The sequence below is a fragment of the Rattus rattus genome, chromosome 8 (genome assembly GCF_011064425.1).
Source record: "Rattus rattus isolate New Zealand chromosome 8, Rrattus_CSIRO_v1, whole genome shotgun sequence".
Classification (NCBI taxonomy): Eukaryota; Metazoa; Chordata; class Mammalia; order Rodentia; family Muridae; genus Rattus; species Rattus rattus.
The window spans coordinates 26,999,780-27,024,266 of record NC_046161.1 but is presented as its reverse complement, the minus strand read 5'-3'; the positions used below and the strand labels follow the sequence as shown (position 1 = coordinate 27,024,266).

Genomic DNA, 24,487 nt, shown 5'->3' with positions numbered 1-24,487 from the left:
ATAAGTGATTGCTACAGGCAGGATCCAGGAGGGAGAGGAGCTAAGGAGTACATGTTTTTGTGATGTGATGAAAATGTTCTAAAAATGAACATATATGTGGATATATTTTTAAGTAAACACTGAATTAGAAAAAATTCTGATAGTATAGAATTGTTTTAAATAAAAAATAAAAGTCACCCTTTCCCATCCCACCCCATCCCTAGATGTGGCCACTGCTGACAGTCTCTTGTGAGTCCTCCCACTTTTACACAAACCCAACACATAGAAAGCAGCTGTGTCTCTAAGCACATGCTCAAGTACAGCCATATAGCGTGAGTCACCAAAGGGCATGTTTTAAGACACTTAAAGTACTTTTAGTAAATACCACTTTTAACATAGTAGATATACATCACAAACGTACTCAACTGCTAACCTACTAAAGGAAAAGTTTTGGCAGTGGTGAATCCAGGGGTCAGCCCCAATGCTTGGCAATCACACTACCACTGGACTTCATCCTCACTCAGTATTTTCATTTTTACCCTTTTTGGGGGTGGAGCTGTTTTCAAGACAGGGTTTCTCTCAGTAACCCTGGCTGTCCTGGAACTCACTCCGTAGACCAGGCTGGCCTCGAACTCACAGAGATCTGCCTGCCTCTGCCTCCCAAGTACTGGGACTAACAGTGTGTGCCACCACCCAGCTTCATTTTTACCCCCCCCTTTCTTTTTAAAGAGTTATTTATTTATTATATATAAGCACACTGTAGCTGTCTGCAGACACACCAGAAGAGGGCATCAGATCCCATTACAGATGGTTGTGAGCCACCATGTGGTTGCCGGGAATCGAACTCAGGACCTCTGGAAGAGCAGTGGGACTCTTAACCGCTGAGCCATCTCTCCAGCCCCCTTTCCCCTTTTTTAAAAAACTTAAAAATCTGTGTGCATGGATTATTTGTGGTGCAGAAAAACTATCCACACATTCAAACATAAGGAATGTCTGAGGAGCTGGGCAGCTTACTCAAGGGATTGACAAGGGCGCAGCTCTAGAACCCAGGAGTTTATGGCCACCTTCAATAGTGTAGGGAGGCCCTGCTGGTTAAAAACTGTGCAAAATAAAGTCAGGCACAGTGGTACATGCCTGGGGTCCCAGCACCTGGGAGGCATCTGGTCTTAAAAATTTTCAAAATAAAGATAACTTAGACAAAAACACTACCCATACACATGTTCATTGTGCAAGTGTGTACAGGTTTTTGTACGGGGAGGGAAGATGTTTGTATGTGTTGGTGGGGGTGTTTGTGGGGCTTGTTGGGGGACAGCAATCAAAGTTGGGTATTTTCCTCATTGTTCCCATTTGAAACAGGGTCCCTCACTGAACCTACAATTCATCTAGTCGGCCAGGAGGCTTCTGTCAGCCACACAGCAGTGCGGGTATTGCAGCACGTAGCACAGCGCCTGCTGTTCTGGGGGTACTAGGGATCAGGACCAGGCTCCTACACTTATGCAACAAGCACCTACTGCCTGGGCCCTCTCCCCGAGCCCACTCCACTTGGATTTATTTTTAGCAGGAATGGGCCTGGACCCAGGGTCTGGTGCCAGTGTTCCCAGTGAGCTGTATCCTAGCTCCACAGTGACTATTACATAATTTCTGTATAGCTTAGGCACTTTCTGGACCTTTTCCTTTTCTGTCTGTTTACATTTTGGAAACAAGTCTCACCATGGAGTGCAGGCTGCCTTTGAACTCACTATCCTCCTGCTTCCACCTCCTGAGTGCTAGTACCATAGGCGTGCGACACCATGCCCAGATTTGAATTTTTTTTAGTGGTGGTCAGTCTGTGGTTTGTTTGTTTCTTGTGGGTTTTGTTTGTTCTATGACAAAGTCCCATCGAGATCCCAAGCTGACTGAAAACTGAGTGTGTAAGCAGAGAATGGCCCTGACGTCTGATCCTCTTGCCCCTAGCACCTAAGTGATGGGACAGCTTAGGAAGGACTAGAAGACAGCAGATCTTTGTTTCTACACAACTGATGCACACTGCACTGTAAACAGTCCTGCGGTAGGCAAAACACTGCAGTAAACAGACATTTTTATTGGATTAAATATCAAAGTCCAACATCGTACAGCCCTTTTGTAAACCCCAGCCAGTTTCATGCCCTACCCATTCAATTGGACACCCTTTATGGATACTGATTGGTTTTGCTAACTCTGCCTCAGCAATGCTAAGCATTCACTCTACACCTGAGTCTCACCTTGGGCAACAGTGACCTCCAAGGAGCGCTGAGCTGCCTGATGCCTGGTCCACCCTGTATCTTATATTGTAGGTCTGGGCTCCACTTCGCCCAGTGCCTTCCTCAACCACTCGCCACATCACATGGCTTTTGAGACAGAGTCTCTCACTGAAGCCCGAGCCCACAGGTTGGTTAGACAAGCTAGCTAGTGACATTCAGGAATCCACCTGTCTCTGCTCTCCCCAGCTCTAGGGTTACAGGCACAAGCTACTGTTCTGAACTTGGGTCCTCAAGTACTTTACCCATTGGGCCACCCTCCCAATTTCTAGCCTCTCACTTCAAAAAGGGAGCATTTCTTTCCTTCTTTTTGCTCAAATTTCCTCCTGTCTCACCTCCCAGCTGACTAACTTATCTCACATGTAATTTGGGAAAGAGATGCTTTGGGGAGACCCTCCCTCTGCTTCCCCACACTTAGTCCCTGCTCACACTCATTAAGCCTTCCAACTACAATGCAGGCAACATCGCGGGTCAGACCAAAAACTGTCACCTACCCAGGTGGCTCCAGAATCAGGCCTTCCTGGGCCCTGAAGACCTCTTCTTTGTTTCTCCTACACTATCGGTTTCTTTCCCTGTAGGTACATTCATATCAGCAAATATGCACTAGAATCTATTTTCATTGAAAAATGAAAGCCAGGCTTTGTGGTACATGCCTCTACTCCCAACATTCAGTAGGGTAGACAGACAGATGACAGACAGACAGACAAACAGGTGCATGGCTACACAGGGAATTTGGGAGTGAGAGCTGGGTTTTAGGTCAGTAATATAGCACTTGCCCAGCATGCATGAGGCTCTTGGTCTGATCTGATCCTAAGTACTAGAAAAACAAGATTGAAGATGTCTAGACTTACATTGTATTCTGATAAAATGTTTTCAACAAACACAGTTTCCCTTGCAGCTAGCTTCCTACCTGTGCATCTGTCCACTCTTTCTCTCATATATTGAAACCTCTGAGAAGCTACTTATAGTTCATTTCCATTGCCTCATTTAAGTACATACATTTAAAAAAAAAGGGGGGGGGTTGGGGATTTAGCTCAGTGGTAGAGCGCTTGCCTAGCAAGCGCAAGGCCCTGGGTTCGGTCCCCAGCTCCAAAAACCAAAACAAAACAAAACAAAAAACAAACAAACAAACAAACAAAAAACAAGTCTCATATATCCCAGACTTGCCTGGAACTCACTATGTAGCCAAGGATGACCCTGAGCTCCTGATCCCATTCCTCTGTTTCTCACGTGCTAAGATCCTAGGCATGTGCCACAAGTGGTTTATGCTGTCCTAGATGTAAGGCAAACACTTTTCCAACTGAGAATACAAACCCAGGCAAAAATACACCTGTCAAATGCATGTGCCAAAGGCAAGCCTACACCACACTTCTTACCCCACTGGGCCTTTCAGTGGCATCTGCAACCTCCTTAGGGCCCTGTCGTTGATCTTGTCTCAAGGGCTTCCTCGAATCAAGAGCATCTCCTTCACAGACCCTCTGCTGCCTGCAGCTATGTTGCTTGGGCTCTCTCCAGGCCCTCCCTCCCTCCCCTGTAGCTTTATACCTTCCCCAGGACCGCCTGCCCCAAGGAGAAGTGCAATGCTTTGGCAATGTTATAGAAAAACTAATTGTTTTACATCATTCAGATGCCAAAGTCACTGTTACCTCCTTAGACGGCCATTTTGCACCCTCTCTCTCACTAGACTCTCCTTAAACACTCAGTCATTACCATCAATTAAAAGGAGGTCTGAGGATGTGGCTCAGTGGCAGAGTACTTACTCCGTATGAGGCCTTGGGTTCTATCCCTGGCACTGCAGGAAAAAGGAAGGAAGGAAGGAAGGAAGGAAGGAAGGAAGGAAGGAAGGAAGGAAGGAAGGAAGGCAGGCAGGCAGGCAGGCAGGCAGGCAGGAAGGGAGAAAGAAAGGCAAGAAACCAAGCATAGTGGTGCATGCCTTTAATCCCAACAGAGGCAAAACTCTGAGTTTGAGGCCAGCATGGCCTACAGAGTAAGTTCCAGGAAAACCAGGACTATGTAGAGAGAGACTATGTCTCAGAAAAAAAAAATATTATTAAAATGACCATTCAACTGTTACCACAGTGAAGAAATTATATGTGTATGATATTAAGATTTATACCTGAGCTTGAAAGGGAGCCAGAAAGGGTGAAAAAAAACACTAAAGGGGGAGAGGGCAAAGTATAGGTGACTCTTCCTGGGGAGTGAGACTATTTTGAGAGGATTTGAATTCTTGCCATCTATGCAATGAAAAAGTACAGAGAGTTCAGCTGCTCTTGTTATGAAAAATTAAACTCACAATCCATTCTTTTGAATACAAAGAAGAGACTAGAAGCCAGATTAGGAAAGGAATTCTTTAAAAAGTGTGACTGCTATCTGCAAGGGAGTCATGGGTGACTACTGGCTTGAGTGTTCCCTCACCCACAATCTGTGACACTCAGAACAGCACTGCAAGATCTGAGGAGCATCTCCAGGCCCCATCAGGAGCCTCTGCACCCACAGTGGTTACAGCAGGCTGCGGCTAGCATGAGCAAGTCCACGGTGTGGTGTGCTACAATGCAGGCCTTCTGCCTCTTCACCCAGTGCCTCCAATCTGCTCAGTGAACAGGCAAGGCCAGAGACCCAGGATGATAATGATATTTACTGGAAATCACACAATAGCAGTTTGTCCTTGTGTAGCTGTAAGTCCTTATGTAATTCTTTGTGTCTTAACAAGCCTTTCCAACAGTCTGCGCTGACCAAACTTGTTCTTCCTTCACTGCCATGTCACTGCCATGCACCACTGCTGGAGGAGGTACCAGAACTTGAGGCAGGGGCCAGGTGAGTTAAGTCACTACAACTGAACCTCTCCCATACAAATGCTAGCAGCACAGTTGTCCCTACAATAGAATGGTTACAGTAAGAAATAACTACAACAGGGCTATGGTATGTACGGCTCGGTGGCATGGCTTAGCATGCACAAAGGTTCAATCCCTAGCACCAAAAATAAAAGTAAGTTAAAATGTTATTATGTAACTGAAAAACTATAGAAAGCACATAATGTATAACTGATAAATGGAAGCCTGCAAAAGGCCCCTTGTTATCAGTGTGGTTGTTAATACAACTGCTACGACCTAATAATTCATGGTCATTCCAAGATTAAAGGGAATGAGAACAGCCATGAGAAAAAACACACCACAGATTATTTTTGCTCTTGCATAGGCAACACATCTCTCAAATTCAAGGCATACAAGCTATGCACTATAAACTTCTCCCACTAAAACTAAATAAAGGTTTGTCTGGTTTCAGAAAAACAAGACAGAGGGCCAGGGGAAGCACAGTGGTAGAGCACTTGCCTAGCTTGAATGAGGTCCTGGGTTTGATTCCCTAGGACATTTTTTAAAAAGTTCAATACAGGTGTGGGGACTTCAGTTTCAGCAAAATAATGATACACTACATCATCTAGTGAGCTCCCAATCTAATAGCAGGCAACAGTTTTCAGGCCGTGTTGCTGCATTACACGAAAGTGATTCTCTTAATAATGTTCTAGTTTCTACTATCCTCATTTTGGTAGGCTATCTTCATTTTCTCAACTTTATTCTACATTTTGATATAGGAAGTTAAGAACAAACAATGAGACTGTAGAGAACCTAGAATTTCATATGCTGTTGGTGACTAAAACACTGTAGGCACTTTGGTAAAGAGTCTGGCAATTGATCAAAAGTCTAAACAGCTATCACATGACACACTGATTCCTCATGAAGATGTAACAAACCATAGTGGAGTAACATATTTCCCCAAAGAACTTGTCCATAAATATTCATAGTGTTAGTCATAAGAGCTAAAAACTGGAAACAATCCAAATACCCATCAACTAATAACAGGATGCATAAAATGTAGAATATCTATATACATGTCCATAAAAAGGAATGAAGAAGTGGGAGATTAAAGCAGAAGGCTAGCAAGTTCGAAGCCACCCAGGACTTCACAGACAGGCCATATCTCAAAAGGAAAAAAAAACAAAAAAAAAAAACCAACAACAACAACAACAAAAAACAAAAGAAAACTAAACCACAGCTACCCATGTTTCTACAGCAAATCTAATTAGACTTAGACTCCAACCCTGGCCTCTTTTTTTTTTTTTTTTAAGATTTATTTATTTATTATATATACTGTAGCTGTCTTCAGACACACCAGAAGAGGGCATCACATTCCATTACAGATGGTTGTGAGCCACCATGTGGTTGCTGGGATTTGAACTCAGGACCTCTGGAAAAGCAGTCAGTGCTCTTAACGACTGAGCCATCTCTCCAGCCCCAACCCTGGCCTCTTGAGTGCTGGAATTATATGCATGAACCATCACATCCAGCTCAAAGGCCTACTCATGATTAAAAAAATGGAAGTTTAACCAATATAAACTTTTACGAAGAGAAAATGTGTTCCAGGACAATGCTCAGGTATAGTACCCATGAGGAGGAAGGGACAAAAACAAAACACAGACCTGGGGAGATGACTCAGTGGGCAAAGCCTCTTGCTATGCAAGATAAGAACTAAACCTAGAACCCAGAAGCCCAGAGCAGGCCTGCAATCCCAGTGCTCCTTCAACACTCAAAGAGGAGGAGAAGCCACGGGCTCTCACGGGGCAACTAGCCTGGTGTGTTCAGCATCAGGCAAGGCAGCTGGCAAGGACTGACCCAGAGCTGGGCCTGTGACTGCATGTGGGCCATGTTTGCAATCACACAGGCAAAGACATTTTTTTAAGAATCAACAGAAGCTGAAGACACAGTTCAGTGACTAAGAGCACCGCTGTTCTTCAGAGACCCCAGGTTCGGTTCCCAGCACCAACGTGGCAGCTCACAACTGTCTGTAACTCCAGTTCCAGGGGATCCTACCCTCTTATCTGGCCTCTGCAGGCAGCAGGCACCACGGGGTGTACAGACATACATGCAGGTAAAACACTCACATACATAAAATAATAAAGTAAGTCTAAAAGGAAAAAAAGAGTAAAGAAATAAAAAGCATCGAATGGTGGTTAGAATGGTCTAAAAGATGGAAATCTTAAACCTCATCCTTGGTCTACCAAGAGTTTCAAGCTTCATAAACTAGTTTTTCTGATTTCAAACAGGGAGCTGGTGAAAGGCAATTTCAAGGCCAGACCCATGAAGAATCTCTTGCAATCAGTTGCACATCAAGGAAAAAGCAGAGAAATCTTTGTAAACCTCCAGGTGATCCTTGTGGAAGCCAGCTCTAGCTCCAGCACAGAGGGGAAAGAAAAGTGTGCAACCATCTGAAAAGCAGCTTGAGGGCTCCGCACGTGAGGCCAGACCTGCTTCTGATAATCCGGCAAAGAGAGCTCAGAATTCTTAGCCGTCTTAATGATGTGAATAAATATTCCTATACAAACTTCCACAGGTCAGAGCTCCCACCGTAAAAAAAGAAAAGAGAAGAAAGAAACTTGGGCTGTATAAAAAGCTCATCAGGTAAGGACACCTGAAACCAGGCCAATCACCTGAGCTTAGTACCCAGAACCCACACCAACAGGACAGAACCAGCTCTTGCAAGTTTTCCTTTGACCTGAACATGACATGTGCACATGGATGGGGACAGAGAGAGAGAGAGAGAGAGAGAGAGAGAGAGAGAGAGAGAGAGAGAGAGAGAGAGAATATTAAAATAAAACCTTTTTGGTTGCTAAACAATAACTTAGCAAGAATGTGTACAATCTTCCTTCAAGATTCTTCCACCTAACTGGGGTCTTTATGTCTCAGAACCCCGGAGGGAGTAGGGGCAGACTCTCTTTACCAACCAGGTTGTTCTCTCCTTCACTTTCCAGCTTTCCCTTACTACATGGAAACAAGCAAATCAGTACCAGACACCTATGTGGACACTAAAATGAACTTTGAATGTAAACATAGACTCACAGGAATCATCTGAAGACTAAAAACTGGCTGTGACTCACTGGCTATACTGGGCCACCCTGTCATTCACTACAGAGAGATTTACAAAGCTCCAGCACTTTCCCTCCAGCTCCCTCCTGACAGCAGCATCACTTGGAGACAGCCTGCAGGCAGAAAGATGCCTGCTGTGGTGTGGGTGGCCTCTGCATGGATTGCTACAAACACCCCACCCCCACCCCCGCCACCCCACCCGGTCTCTAGCTCCTTGGTAAAGTAGCAGTCACCGTTAACTAATTAAGAAATGCAGAAGTGGGGCTTCTACAGCCTGAAAAGCCTCAAACATCACAAACCCAACACCGCAGACAAAATTCTAGACAATAGAGACAGAGGCACAGTCTGAAGTAGCAACTGTTTCCTCAGTAAGTTCACTCTAACTTAACCACGGAAAAATATAGTCCTGTTCAGAAACTGACTAAGGACTAAGAAGCTAATTGGTACTGGTTTGAAGTCATTCCCTTTACAGCTAATTCATTGCCTAAGTAGACAGGATAATGAGGGCTTCTCCTGGTTTCCACTACCAGATTTTCATTCTGCAACTCATGTGAAATGGGTAAAGTAAGGATTTTATTAACAAGGTGATCCATTCAGATAAATGGCATCTTGATGCATTTACTGCTTTTTAAAACTCTTTATCTGAGGTTAGGGATATGGCTCAGTGGTAGACACTGCCTGGAATGCATGAGGCCCTGAATTCTATCTCCAACACAGGAAAAAAAAAAAAAAAAAACAAAAAAAAATAACTCTATTTTGGGAGCTGACGACATGGTTCAGTCAGTGAAGTGCTCACCATGTGAGTGTGAAAACCTGAGTTCAGATACCTCATGCCTAGATTAAAAGGCCAGACATGGTAACACACATCTATAATCCTAGCACTGGGGAGGCAGGCAGACAGGACCAATGGAGATTGCTGGCTAGCTAATCTTGTTGAATTGGTAACCTTCAGGATCAGCTAGAAACCTTGACTCAGAAAAAGTGCAAAGTATAAGCACTTAATGTTCACACCTTTGGCCCCCAAATTTTCTTGTGCACTCACGCGCGCGCACACACATACATACATACACACACACACACACACACACACACACACACACACACTCGGTGCTCATAGAAAACCTCTTTCACCCAGCACGTAATTAAGGTCTCAAATACTAAATTTCTACCTCCTTCATCTTAATAAAATTCTGATCTGGTGTTCAGATATGGAAACCAGGATCCATCCCTACCCCTCTACTGTGTCATTTTGTAGCTCAACTGTCCTGGAACTCCAGAACATCCCACCTCAGCCTCCAGAGGTCTGCCTTAAGAAGAATGCACTAAACCCCCGGTTACCAACAGGGTGTTTCTTAAAGAGCTTTCTCAGCATGGAGTGGTGGGAAAGGAAGAGAGAGGAAAACAAGCCAGGTTTCATTATCTTGACAACTGTAATAACCTTTCCTAAGTCACAATGGCACTGGTAACATAAAGCAGAATATTTGTTATTTTGTACCTTGAGAGTAAAGAGTGTGCTGCCACTCAGTCCTGTTAAATCCAAATGGTGCCTTGTCCAGAAAAGTCCTACTTCATTACTAAACAATCGACTGGGGAATAAATGTCTTTCTACTAGAGACATGAGTTTTCTCATGCCTGATCATTTCAGACAATGTTTAACTTCAAAATGACAGAAATTTTAAATGTGATTACTAATTTTTTTCTGCATGAAGAGGCATTTCAAATCAGCTCTTCCAGCCAGTGCCTCTGTGGGCAAAAGCCCTTGCCACCAAGCCTGAAGAGCTGAGGCTGACTGCAAGGGCCCGTGTGGTTGAAGGTGAAAGGCCACCTCTGCTGACTTCCACACGGTGTATGCCTTCTGTAAAGGTGGCACCTCCAGGTTGGACTCATTGATGCCTGCGCTGAGGGAGTTAAACGAGATCACAAAGCTGGACTCCCTTGACAGATGCAGCTCTTTATTTTAAAAATCAGCATAATCACAGTTCCACTGGCTCAAAATGCAGCCTGTGGAAAGTCAACGATACCTGAGTAAACAAGGAGTGGGCAGGAAGACTACAGAGAGCCGCCATTACTCAGCAGCTCGCAGGGCCAGGCACTGTGAAAGAAATGCCCTTTAAATATCAGCTTCCAAAAAAGTCCTCACCACAACCAAGAACGGCTGCTTGTCCAAGCTCAAAACACTATGTGGGGCTAAACTCAGACTCATTACCACAGAGCTTAGACCTCTTCCCCACTGCAGCAACAATTTTCACCCTAGCCAGGCTGCCAGGGTCCAGCTGGTTGCGTTTGCTGCTTTCTCCCAGCTTCACCAGATGATGCAATCACAAAGCTAGACTGCATCTCAAGGGAAGTAGAGGAGGTGGTAATTTACTCAGCCCACAAAGAGCTTTAATTGAGCAAATTGCTCAAAAGCCAGAGAGCTAAGTAACTACAAAGCCATAGTCAAGGGTTCCCATTGGGAAGGAAGGAAAGTGTGTGTGAGTGTGTGAGTGTGAGTGTGAGTGTGTGTGTGTGTGTGTGTGTGTGCCCGCCCCTGAGATTATGTACCAGAGTGTGCACTTGTCATGGACATCATGGGACAATCTCAGGTGTCATTCCTCAGGCCCTGTCCACCTTTTTGGTGTTCCTAAGACAAGTTTTCTCATTGGCCTGGATCTTCAGCAGGGAGCTTCACAGATTCACTTGACTTGGCTCTGGGATTACAAACTCCACTGAGTGTCTAGCTCTATTATATACTGTCCTGATAATGTTGCTTTCCAGGCAGCTATGCCACAAACCATACTCTGTCCAGTCCTCTATGAAGATCACTGCTAGGGTTGGGGATTTAGCTCAGTGGTAGAGCACTTGCCTAGCAAGCACAAGGCCCTGGGTTCGGTCCCCAGCTCCGAAAAAAAAAAAAAAAAAAAAAAAAAAAAAGATCACTGCTGTTCACATCTTTAGGATTGAGTTGCCTACTTCAACTAGGGTGTGTGGGAACATGTCATTGTGGATTGATTTGTTTCCTTAGTCACTCGCAAGGCTGAACAGAGATGCATGGGTTTCTTTCTCATTTTCCAAGGGTCTGTTGAAGACCTCTGCCCTCACATGCACATGCGGCACCTCGCTTAAGGACTCTCCTCTAAGCAGAGGCTCTGCACGTACTTTCCTACATTAACTTCAGTTCTACATTAGCTCCAGAAGCTCTCTCTCTCATTATGCTCTTCACCTGCTTCCTGGGTGCTTGAATATGTATGAGCCTATTTCCGGACTGCTGGTGGTGTTCAATTGATAGATCATTTTAATTTGTCAAGAGCAGCAGTGTATTGTTTTAAGCATCAGTTCTTGGTCTCTGGCAGAGAAGTTTCCCAATTCTTCTTTCAAGAGTAATCTGCCCCTTTTAGAAGCAATGTGTCTACTACTTCATTTCTGCTGTGGCTACACAAAGCACAGAAACGTTTGACATCTTTGCAACACTGGACAGCCCTTGAACTTCTGTGGTTCCATATTACTTCTCAAAGTCACTCCAGAAAGTTTTTAGATTTTCTTTTCTACAAAATCTCACACATATTTTATGAATTTAATTTTATCTTCAGGGATAGGACTACACATCCATAATAGAATCTGCAAGGACGGGACTACATGTCAGATCTTAAGGTCTGCACTTGAGCATCAGCACCACAGATACGCATATCTGCTACAGTTTATGACTGTTGAAAACCATGGATCTGCAGGTGGGGTGTGAAAAAAATATTTTTGTAAGAGGAAAAGATATCTTAGTTAAAAGTGTCCTAAAGAAATGTTGGGCTTCCTCCTTGGCGCTGCCTGCGACGTGGCTGCCATCTGTTTTACGGCATCATGGCTGCCCTTCCGTGTCTAGTGAAGCCCAAGATCATCAAAAAGAGGACCAAGAAGTCCATCAGGCACCAGTCGGACCGATATGTGAAAATTAAGCGAAACTGGTGGAAACCCAGAGGCATTGAGAACAGGGTGCGGAGAAGATTCAAGGGCCACATTCTGATGCCCAACACTGGTTATGGGAGTAACAAGAAAACCAAGCACACGCTGCCTAGCGGCTTCCGGGAGTTTCTGGCCCACAATGTCAAGGAGCTGGAAGTGCAGCTGATGTGCAACAAATCTTACTGTGCTGAGATTGCTCACAATGTGTCCTCTAAGAACCGAAAAGCCATTGTAGCAAGAGCACAGCTGGCCATCAGAGTCACCAATCCCAACGCCAGGCTACGCAGAGAAGAAAATGAATAGATGACTTGTGTGCCTGTTTTGTGTTCAAGTAAAACCACAAAAACTGCCAAAAAAGGGAAAAGGGGGGAAAAAAAGAAATGTTGGGGGCTGGAGAGATGGCTCAGCGGTTGGGAGCACTGACTGACTCCAGAGGTCCTGAGTTCAATTCCCAGCAACCACATGGTGGCTCACAACCATCTGTAATGGGATCCAATGCCTTCTTCTGATGTGTCTGAGGATAACTACAGTGTTCTCAAGTAAAATAAATAATTCTTTCAACAAAAAAAAAAAAAAAAAAAAAAAAAAAAAAAAAAAAAAAAAAAAAAAGAAAAGAAAAAAATTAAAAAAAAAAAAGAAAGAAATATTGGGCATGGTGGCACTTGCCTTTAATTCCAGCACTAGAGAGGCAGAGGTAGAAGCAGGCAAGAATCTCTGTAAATTCAAGGCCAGCCTGGTCTACACAAGAGTTCCAGGCCAGCCAAGACTACAGAGTGAGACCATGTCTTAAAACAATGTCAACAAAATGTCCCCTAAAGGCCTATGTGTTTAAGGCTTGGTGGTCCTCAGCTTAGCACTACTGGGAGGTGGTGAACATTAAGAAGTGGGTACTTGGGGCTGGAGAGATGGCTCAGAGGTTAAGAGCACTGACTGCTATTCCAGAGGTCCTGAATTCAATTCCCAGGAACCACATGGTGACTCACAACCATCTGTAATGGGACCCAATACCCTCTTTTGGTGTGTCTAAAGAGAGTGACAGTGTAGTCACATATGTAAAACAAATAAATTAAAAAAAAAAAAAAAAAAAAAGTTGGTACTTTCAGGTCACTGGAAGAAGGTGCCCTTGAAGGAGAGTGTGGGACACTGGACTCTTTCTTCACTTTCTGGTCATGAGACCCTACCAATATGCTCCCACTGTGATATATTAGTCATAGAGAGGAAACTCCAAAACTACTAGTCAAATGATTCTTTTCTCTTTATGAGTTGATTATATCCAATATGCTGCTCTAGGAATGGAAACTGGGCAGCACAGCAGGAACTTAGGATAGTTATCATAAATATGAATATTACCTTACTAAAGCTTTTAAGTCAAAGTCCACCACAACAGCGATTTAACCTCACTTTCATCCTAGAATTACTGTTTTGTTGAAGACACTTAAAAGAAGCTAAACTCACATTAAAAAGCATTCTAGGCCAGCACACACCTTTAATCCCAGCAAGGGGGAGCAGAGGCAGAGGCAAGGAGAATCTGAGTTAGAGGCCTGCCTGGTCTACAGCTATTCCAGGATAGCCAGAGCTACACGACCTTGTCTCAAAGTACTGTAAACATCAGTGTTTAAAGGCACTTATATTTATCAATAATGAATTAATTACAGTCCAGGAGCTGCATGATTGCCTCTCGGAGGTTGAAGGTAAGTCTATTGCTGAAAATAACACACACTGAGGGAAAGGGGAAAGAGATGTAATTATATTTTACTTAAGAATATATTAAAAAATGGGGTTGGGGATTTAGCTCAGTGGTAGAGCGCTTGCCTAGCAAACCGCAAGGCCCTGGGTTTGGTCCCCAGCTCCGGAAAAAAAAAAAAAAAAAAAAAAAAAAAAAGAAGTTTCTGAAAGAATATATTAAAAAATAAAGTAAAATCTAGAGGCTGGAAAGCTAGGGGTATGGTTCAGTGGAAGAGCATTCTCCCTAGCCTGGGTTCCATCTTTAGCAGCACACACATGCACTCACACTCACACACACACACAAATCAAGAATGCTTTTCAAGTAATCAAAGTCAAGAGAGGAAGAGATATATAAATGATGACAAGATGAACTCATCGATATACACACCACAGTCTAGGACCGAGGGTGCAGAGTTCTTACATCTTGGCTGCCTCCTCACTCTTGTCTGGTTCACCAAACCTGTCACCTTTTGCTTTTTGTAAAATTGAACACTAATGAACTATCGATGGCATGTTTTAAGGTTTTGGAGTTTTATTTGTTTTGGTTTTGAGACAGAGGCTCATGAAGTAATGATGGTGGGTCTCAAACTCACTTGTAGACCTGGTTGGCCTCGAACTCCACCTGAGATCCACCTGGCCTCTGTCCCCAGTACTGAGACTAAAAGTGGATGCCACCATGCACCCAGCACACACTAAGAATTAAATGTAAAGTTGAAAAGTTGGTCAAAGGGGGATGAAGCACCTGCTTAGCAATCAGGACTGCTTACTGCGAGGCCCACAGGCGCCGACAGGCAGAAGACAGCCAGAGGCCCAGCCCCGAGTTGCTCGCCCACAGCAGGTGCTACTACAATGAGCACACATGTGATGGAGAGACGGAAGAAAAAGAGAAGCAGAACAGTTTGTACACAATGAAGGGAGGCAGAATTCAAGACTCAAAGGTGGTGAGGAACAGCCTTTGTGAGTAGCTACAACGTCACCTGAGGCCATGATGGTGTCCTGGCCCATGCTGCAGCTGAGAGCAATGCCTGGGTCCATGGCCCTGTGACAACAGGCGTCTGTGTGGATGTCCATGGTCCATGTTATCACCAAAGGCCATGTAGACATCCCTGATCTGGGCTGCCTCCTGGGACCATGTTTATGTTTAAGGACTGCACAGAAGGGTTGGGGATTTAGCTCAGTGGTAGAGCGCTTGCCTAGGGAAGCGCAAGGCCCTGGGTTGGGTCCCCAGCTCTGAAAAAAAGAACCAAAAAAAAAAAAAAAAAAAAAGGACTGCACAGAGCTGGCCTTGCCCCTTGTTGGCTGTACCACTTCGGAGAGCACTCCCCACCTTACCTGGACAGCAGAGTAGAGCTGGCCCTGGTAAGCCATGCCAAGGGTGTGAGCACAGGAGAGCTGGCCAGGCCCCTAATCTGCCTTCTGTTTGTTTTGTTATTTTATCTTACTTCATTTTATTTTGTTTTCTTTTAGGAGGTTGCAAAGGCAGAAGGCACATATGAAGAGATGGGAAAGGAGGATTAGGTGCATGATGTGAAATTCACATAGAATCAAGAAAGAGATTTTTGGTTTTGGTTTTGGTTTTGGTTTGCTTTTAAAGAAATTGCTTACTGGGCTGGAGAGATGGCTCAGAAGTTAAAAGTACTCACTGCTCTTCAAGAGGTTATGAGTTCAATTCCCAGCACCACATGGTGGCTCATGATCATCTGTAATGGGATCCAATGCTCTCTATTGGTGTGTCTGAAGACAGCTACAGTGTACTCACATACATAAAATAAATAAATAATTAAAAAGAAAAAGAAAGTGTTTACTGCCCTTACAGAGAACCAGGGCCTGGCTCCCAGCACCCACATGGTGGCTTACAACCATCCCTAACTCCAATTCCAAGAGATCTAACACCCTCTTCTGGCCTCCAAGGACACTTCTGCACATGGCGCTGACATACAGGCAAAACGCTTATATGCATGTTTTAAAAGCTATCCAGATACACTACAAACGTTGGTTATAGCACATGAGAAGTCAAGGCTGCACTGAGCTGGAAGCTTCATCCCGGTGACTAGCTTCCAAGGTGCTGCAAGCCACTTCGTAGGCCACTAGGGGAGAAAAATCATTAACAGCCTTCCTCAGTTGTAGGTTCTGTAAGCTACACTCCCAACCTCCTAGGCAAGGTGTAGCCACTGCAAGGTGTGTGTGACTGTTACGGGAGTGGCCAACTGCTTTGTGTTTGGATTTGAGGCCTGCTCCACAGAACAGAACTCCTGCCAGGCACAATGAACCTGGTCAAAAGCCTGCTGCTACAGGGATCACAGGCTAGAGCGAAGAAGCTACTAGTGTTGGACTAAGTAAATGTATTGTGTCCATCAAATTGCCTTCTAAATATTTTTATTTATGCCCACAGACTAGTGTTGCTATCAGCTACGGTCAAAATAACTTCTTTGTGCAGCAGGTAATAATTACTGAAGAGATTCACAACTGGCTGAAGTGCTAAGAGCAAGTAATTGCTGATATCTAAGTCATAAATAGGACATCGTTAACATACACATTCCCTATCTCTCCCTCCCTCTACCCACCCCCCCACACACACATGTTCAGAAAATGGCTCACTGGTTGCGAACACCTACTGCTCTTGCAGAGAATCAGGGTTCAGTTCCAGCACCCACACAGTGGCTCACAATTGTCTGTAAATCTAGTGCTTGGGGCTCAGACACCCTCTTCTGCCTTTCACCAGAACCAGGCACATACATGGTTCACATACATACACTCATTCATATAAAATTTTTTAAAAAATACTAAAAGAAAACCTTTTTTCATTTAAAGACTACATGGTGGGATGGCTGTTGTCCACAGCCTCTAGCTTCCACATGTACACACACACACACACACACACACACACACATGCACCCGTGCACATGAAACCACCAAGACAGACAGAATAGATCTCATTTTGATATTAAGTTCAAACAATTAGCTGAATATGCATTAATTCAATAACATTTGACACAACTCTTAGGAAGTGGTTTGAAGACTAAGACACTCTTCAAAGGAATACTTGTGGGTTTGTGAGAGCTATCATAACCACTAGAAAAACCAAACACACCTACAAATTAGCCCTATTAGCTGACACTAGAGAAACCTAAAGATAATAAGCACATAGTGTTACTGCTACTTGAGAACACCCCACCCCGCCAGGCTAAGGCTGAGTTGGTCAATACAAATATGGTAGCCACGTAAGTTGGAAGTCCCAGTAACCATGATGTTTAACCACAAAAACATGAAATTATGTTACTTAACTACATGGCCCACATATTAGCATCTCAATATTTAAACTATTTTTTCATACTAAATCTCAAAACTCGATGTGCACATTCACACTCGCAGACTGCGTATGTGTCATAGTTCAGAAGTTTAGCAGACACAGGTTCCTGGCTAACAGGATACCATTTGTGCTGCCGAAAGGGAACATGGCAGAAGAAACACTACATAAATCACAACCTCAGAGTCCCTGATGCTGGAAGACAGCACAGAGGACGAGCCGCAGTGAGTTCTCTCCCGCCACCGCCGGTCTCAGGGACTGAGCACAGGCCTCAGGTTTGGTACCAGGTGCCTTTAGCAGCCGAGCCATGTCTCCAGCCCCCTCACTCTAATTCTGAAGTAAATGAGTTAAACTTAAAGAATAACCAACAGTAACCAGCTATTCCATCAGATCGCCCATAACCTTCTAGCAATCATTGTTTGGAGTCAAAGCCCTATGCGGTTTTGATTTTATGACAACTGTTTTCAGCACATTTTAACTGGTCTTGCTATCACTTGAGATTAACCATAACTTTCTTCTTCCCTAACCAATTCCTCACATGAACATCCCCTAAATTAACTAAACCATTTAAAGTTATTAAAAAGAAAATAAAAACAAAACCACTGCTTCCCGGAGCCATGGAGATGCTCAGGGTAAATAAGAGCACTTGCTGCTCTTGCAGGGACCTGGCTTGGGTCCCGGCACTTAAGAGACTGCAGTTCCAAAAAGTCCTACACCCTCCTCTGGCCCCTAGGGACACCAGGTATGTATGTGCAACATACACTCATAAACATACAAAAAGTAATAATCTTTAGAAGAAGGGGAAGAGAAGAAAGAGCATGAGGAAGAAGAGGGAGAGGGAGAGGAGGAAGAGGAAGAGGAAGAACTTCCAGTCACTCTTACAACCTGAACAGACTTTTGTCACCCAGGTATGAGCAACAGGAAGACAACAGAAGACTTCAGAAAGAAGGGAGGAGGGGGTTGTGTTTCAGAAGGAACACCATGGTATAAACCCACAGAAGCTACAGGAAATAAAGCAGAGTTGAACAAGCTCAGAGTGCTCCAAATGAGCCTTCACTTGGCCTACAGTGGCATTTCAAAAGGACAGGAACCAGATAGCCTTCTACCTCTTACATGATCATTCAACTAAACCACAAAAACAGTGAGGAAAATTTCTACAGTATGAACCAACGTACTCCTATTCAGTCTCCCACCCGTACCCCACCTGGGCCCCAGGAGAACTGATGGAGAACCTCTCTGCAAAAATCAGGCTGGCCCAAGCTTTTGTGTGGTGAGGGAGGGTTATGCACTGAGGACTGAACTCAAGGTCTTACACACCCCAGACACACTCTGCCACCAAGCTGTCTTCCCAGCCCTAACATTTCATTGTTCTTAAGTCACTAGGCTTAATTTCCATTTGTTAATCTATCACAAACAGAAACAAGTTCTGCATGTAGGCAAGCAGAGTGCCGGACTGGGAGTGTCTACACTTCTAGGAGACTATGTATTTGAATGGCAGCAACCATTGGCACTCAAGTTTAAAATAAACTACAACAGGATGCTTACTAGTTTTCACCATATAATCTTTTCCAAATGAAATCATGCAGTCACCATGTATTTACTACTGCGTAAAATGTAAACGTACTAAGGAAATGAAAATTACAACTCAGTGCTTCTCAGTTCTCAGCCCCAGTTCTGCCTGGTCCAGAAGCCTATCCTTCTTATTGTTTTAGCTTTTACTCATGTGTATCTGTGTGTGTTTACAGGCCTGCGCTGCATACCTTGAGCCCAGAGACCAAGTATCTTCCTTATACGCTCCACATTATTCTCTAAAACGGAGACATTCACGAACCTGCAGCTCACCTACTTAACCTGACTGGGGGAGGGGGAGGGGGAGCACCAAGTCTCCCAGATCATCCAGTCTCCACCCCCAGGTGCTGGGCCACAGGCATGCTGGGCCATAACTGGCTTTTATGAGGGTAGGGAATTAGAATTCATTTCTTCATGTTCACAAAGCAAACACTTTATCCACCAAGCCAACTCACTGGCCCCAAAATTTTGCTGGTTTCTCTGTATAGCCCTGGCTGTCCTGGAACTCAAATCAATTCTGTAGATCCGCCTGTTTATGTCTCACCAGTGCTAAGATTTAAAGTGTGTACCAACTTTTGTTGTTGTTTCGGATAGGGGTACAGGTGTCCTTTGTGGAGTTGGTCCTCTCCTTCCACCATTATGTGGGTTCCTGAGAACAAGCTTTACCTGCTGAGCATCGTGTCAGGGACCCAGGTTTTGCTTTTAAAAAGTAAAATGAGCCAGAAGTGCTGGCTCACACCTTTAAGCCCAGTCTTTGAAGGTTTCAGGCCAGCCTGGGTCTATCTATTCACGCCAGATAAAACTACACAGTGAGACTCTGTCTCAAAAGAACAAAGCAAAGGCGGGAGTAGCAGGGCTTGACTTTAATCTCCTTTAATCCCAGCAGACACAAGCAGCTCTGAGCAGTCCAGACCAGCCAGCACCGCATGTCTCAAAACAAATATTTTTTTTTAAGTAAAGTGAATAAGAAAATTACTCTTTCGGCTCATAGGATTTCGTGTGGCAAATCACCAGTGAAGTATTTAAGCACCCATCTTCACTTAAAACAGACACTAAGCCACACAAGGTGCTCACACAAATATCTTGTGCACATTTGTTCTTGCACCCAAAGATCTAAAACACAGATATACTAGAAAGGATTTTATCTAGTCATATGTTAGGGCTTTTTTACTTCTTATGCTGTTTCTATGATAATCACGTGTTACTGTTAAAAAGGAAAAAAAAAAAAGAAGCCAAGTAATTGGCCAGTGCCAATCTGAGGTTATATTGGATTGACATTCCAGAATCAGTAAATAAAAAGCATTTAGGGGGCTTGAAGACAGAGCCTTGCCTCACTTGGACATGCTCACCTACAATGGACCAATTACTTTTGGTGGATCATGTTACAAATCATTAGAAAATGTAAAAATGACTTCATCTGAAGAAAGAAAAAGACCCTTAAGGAAAATGTAACTACTTCAGAAGGTGGATGTTATTGGAATAATTGAGTCACAGGTGGGGGGAAAAAACCTTGAACCAAAATAAAAATGTAAACCTACTAAATGACAGGGAAATCATTCCTATGAAAATAGTTCATTCCGTGTCAGTTTCGCCTCAATTTGTGAAAAGCAAACCTAGTAGTTACTAAATATACCAGATTGCGCAAACGTGGTACGTTACTTTGCCCCCAACCAAAACTGATTTCGTTTTCTCAATTCTAGAGCAACAAACAAGTACAGCTCATGGGTGCAGAAGGTATTGTGGCACCAGTGGAGGGGGTGGGTACAAAAGAATACAATGTAATGCTGCACACCCTCGGGCCCACAAAGAGCTAACTGCTGCAGTGGCGCGAACAGGTCAGAAAGCGAGGGCTAGTCAAGAGTACCTTTTGCTTTTAATGAAAAGTAGATAGAATTGGCCTTAAACACAAGACTAGTGAAAGATGTAAAGGCAATTTCCTTAAGGATTCGGGGTATGGGATTTTAGCTGCGTGGACTTCATCAGTGACACCACAAACTACCCCCTACTCTCTGGCTTAAGTGTACATATATACTGGTTGAAAATGGGTTGAAATCCATCTAATATCAACCTAACAAGGCTACAATAAATGGCACCCGAATTCAGCAGCCTTCGTATGCCGGGAAGGCAGATCTCAACTATGCCATTTTATCTAGTACCTATTCAACCTGGCTACAGACATTTCTCGTTTTAATATTAGCTCAATGAGAGCCCGACTCCCTAAGAGACCCGCCTCGCTCGCCAGTTTTCTTGGTCCTCGGCCTCCGCCCTACCCAGCCCGCCATCCTGTTTGCAGACAGACCCGCAGGAGCGGTCCCCACACCTTTGCGGGCGGGGTGGCTGGGAAACGCGGGCCGGGATGCCAGCACCAGAACCCACGGCCACGCGCGCCACCACCACCCGCACGGGTCCCAGCCCGCGGCCACTCGCCCGCCCAACCGCCGCCCGGCGCGCAGGCAGCCCAACCGCCGTCCCGGCCCAACCAACGCGGGAGGGGAGAGAGGAGCGCACGGCCGGCGGGGCACGCGAGCCACTCGGGGGGCACGGGGCAGGCTGCGGGCCGGGGAGTCGAGGCGGGCGGCGCCGAAGCCCACGCTGGACGCGGGGCCCGGACGGCTTCCCGGAGGGGACTCTCCCCTCTCGGCGTAGAAGGTGCAGATGGTTTGACCCCCCACCCCGAGCGAGGTGCCTCGTCCCAGCCCCGGCTGGACTGTACCATCGGGCGGTGCCGCCGGGATTGCTCCCCCCACCACTACCATCAGTTCCCCCCCCACCCGGGTCCGCGGTCGGTTGGCCCCGGCCGGGCGCTGAGACGCAGAAAGAGCTGGGCGCCATTTTGGGTGGGACTAAGCAAAGACGAAACACTCTCCCAGGCGATGGGATACTCTGGACCCCGGTTTATCCGGTTCCCTTAATCCTTTAGGTACTTACACGACGTTGGGTGAGGGGAGCTGGAAGATCAGCGGGTCCCGGATCCTCTCTCCCTAGGGGTGATGGAAATCAAACCCCCCCGCCGCCTCCAGGTGGTTCTTCCCGCCGCAGAGTGGGAGCAGCATAAAAGGCGGGGTCTTATTAGCATAATCTGCCTGGCAACCTGATCTCAACGTTATGTGATTGGCTAAACTCTGAAAGTCCCATGCTGTTCCTAGAGACCAGGAACGCTGGGCCGAACTGACAAGCCCAGATTTAAGAGTCATGACGAAAATCCTGGGACGCTAATTCAGTCTGCAGAGAAGCCAAAAGGAGATTCACACAATGGCCCAATGACTGAAGGCCTCTTTATTTGGTGCTCTGCAGTTCATGTAAAACCCAATAGAAGAGCGGGTCTCTGGCGGTGCTTGCCTGCGTTTGTACTCTAAGCCAATCAGAAAGCCCCACTCTTTGCATTCAGGGTCAAGGCCCATCTAAGAACCTTGGCGGGCAAGTGGAGGGACACAGTCCAGCATGCTTGAGCGTCCACTGTGGAAGATCCAATGCACACCCGAATCCCTAGTCCACCTGTCCCCCCACACTCGGGTCCTCGGAAGCTCTGGAGGCGTGGGCCGTGCATCTTCCCGCTCCAGGGCGGACTTGCACAGAACGCGCGCGCCCGGGGCCTCAGCGCGACTGGGACACGCCTTTCCGGGACTACAGAAACCGGTTAAACAGACTGCGCCCCGCGGGCCAGGAGTGGCCTATCAGCCTTCCAGACACAAGGAGAATCGGTCATCAGACCTTGCAGTCCCTTTACAGCACCTACACTACATCTCTCTTTTCCACCATTTACCATTCTGGAAAAGTTTTTCAGAAGCAATCGGGGTGAGGATGTGTCTCAGTAGAGCGCCTACCACACTAAGTCCTGTGCTCAAGCCCCAGCACCACATAACCCTGGAGTGGTGGTGCACCCAGGAGGTGGAGGCAATAGGAGCTGCAGTTAAAGGCCAGCTTGAACTACTTAAGCCGGGTGAGGGAACGTTAGTCAATACTGAACGAGCAAAAATGTCAGAACTCTTCTTTCTTAACTTAGGACCTCCACGTCGTACTGTCCCTTAAGATTGCCTTCTCAGTGTTAGCCAGGTTTGTAAAAGCAAGCTCAGCTTTGAAATGAGACAACCTGGGAACTCCCCCACTGAAAACAGGAATGGCATCCAAATGCCAGAGACCTTCGCTCTTTGTGTCTGCAGGGAATATTTTCATTGCCCAAGACCTGTACTTTGCTGTGTTGCTTTGAAGGTTAAATGAGATCATCCGTTAAAATTCTAACACTGACTGGAACTTTTAAGAAACAGAAAGGTTAGAGGTGATAAAGCCTACAGAGAGAAAGCTAGATAATCCAAACCCATAATCCCAGTTCTTGAGTGGAAAGGCAGAATTGTTTGAGGGTAATGTGGCCTTCACAGTTCCAGGCCAGCCAGCAGTATACAACAAAATTCAGTTTCCAAACAAAATCCCCTACAAAACTACTGGGTAGCCAAGAAAAAAGAAGTACCAGGAAACAAAAGGCTCGAGGGAAAAAAAAATCCACAGGGAGAAAACCTAAAATCCGTTCCACCAGATCGCTTGCAGTTGCAGTTTTGTTTAAATGACTAAAAACAGGGAAAAGCTGAGGCCAGTTTTTAAAACTCAGACAGGACAGCCTAGGAAGGCAGGACTTAACAAAGAATCCATGATTTGTTCTTCCACAGACCCCTTTGGGAGCAGCACCGGACATAGAATAAAGGCCCTGCTGAACCCAGTAGAAAAGAAAGCATGAAAGGGAGACAGATGAGCTAGACTCCCATTTGTCACGTGCAGCGCTGTTCTCTCCTCTCTGGGTCTATTGTCAAGAAGCCATTTGCTTTTGGAATGTTTTGTAGTAGCCAGAGAAGTCTCTGGAATGATCGCTCAGTGATTGGAATCCGAAATGCCAGAGGTAGACGGGCCCTCGATGGCCTTGGAAGGCGGCCATGCCCTGTACCCATGGCCTCTAGAGATCCTTTTGAGATTTAACAATATTATATCGTCTCTGATGGATTAAGAGTCCCAGAGGTCAGGTTATCGGAGATGACAAGAAAGAAAACTCAACAGGAGAAATGGGACTACATCTATCTAGCTGGGTCTTAAACAAATGTTCTAAAAACCGTTGTCTTTTTTTTATAACCAGGATGAGGTTACTGTGATAGATGATGAAGCCAATTTTTATTTCTGTATATTTCTTTCCCCTAATGTCTTTGTTACAGATGTCTTCATTCCTGTTTGTGTTTGTACATGTACATATGTGTACATGTGTGTACTCTTAGGTCTCAAACCCAGGGACAAATGGCAAACTGAGGCACTCATTTACATATCAAAGCACACATCCCGAATCCCTCAGTTATACCTGGTATGTGGTATGGTTGTCATACCCCTCCCCCTCCCCTGAACTCCAACCTAGAGGCTTCTTGCCCTTCCCCATATAATCCAGCCATTTTGGTTACCAGTCCTTTTTGGTCCACCTTTTACTCTCTTGGCCAGTCTTCTGGCCTAGGCCACCCCCCTAGGTTGGTGGATCCCTTCCCCCCTCTCCTCACATGGCCCAGCTCAGTCTGTTACTCTAGACTCTTCCTCTGCCTCCCCGTTTTTATCCACAACAATCTTTCTCCAACATACCTAGAAGCAGTCATGTCCTTCCATTTTTATTTTTTTTTTCATTGACATACCTGTGTTTGTGAGCGCTCCATAGTTGTGTGCACAGATGTGCGTGTGGAGGACAAAGGTAGGCTTCAGCTGAAGTTGTTATTCCTCAGGATAGCTACCTATTGTATTTTCTTAAAGTAGGTTTGGTA

At 45.3% G+C, this 24,487-nt stretch overlaps 2 protein-coding genes across 3 annotated transcripts in view; one reads left to right on the top strand and one right to left on the bottom strand.

Annotated features, from left to right (window-relative positions):
• The window catches only part of Prdm10 (PR/SET domain 10), a 100,732-nt gene extending 78,843 nt beyond the window's left edge, over nt 1-21,889 (bottom strand). For both annotated transcript variants that reach the window (XM_032909393.1, XM_032909394.1), the window contains exon 1: nt 21,636-21,889. The gene's annotated coding sequence lies outside the window, so the exon portion shown is untranslated. The remainder of the gene's footprint in view (nt 1-21,635) is intronic.
• On the top strand, nt 12,005-12,409 carry LOC116906634 (60S ribosomal protein L32-like). The gene has a single exon (XM_032909395.1). It carries the CDS (start codon nt 12,005-12,007, stop codon nt 12,407-12,409), a length of 405 nt encoding a protein of 134 aa, XP_032765286.1.
• Nucleotides 21,890-24,487: the final 2,598 nt, after the last annotated feature.

What these genes read in the sequence shown, in the direction of transcription:
- LOC116906634 (XM_032909395.1), top strand. Translation starts at nt 12,005, where the DNA reads ATGGCTGCCCTTCCGTGTCTAGTGAAGCCCAAGATCATCAAAAAGAGG.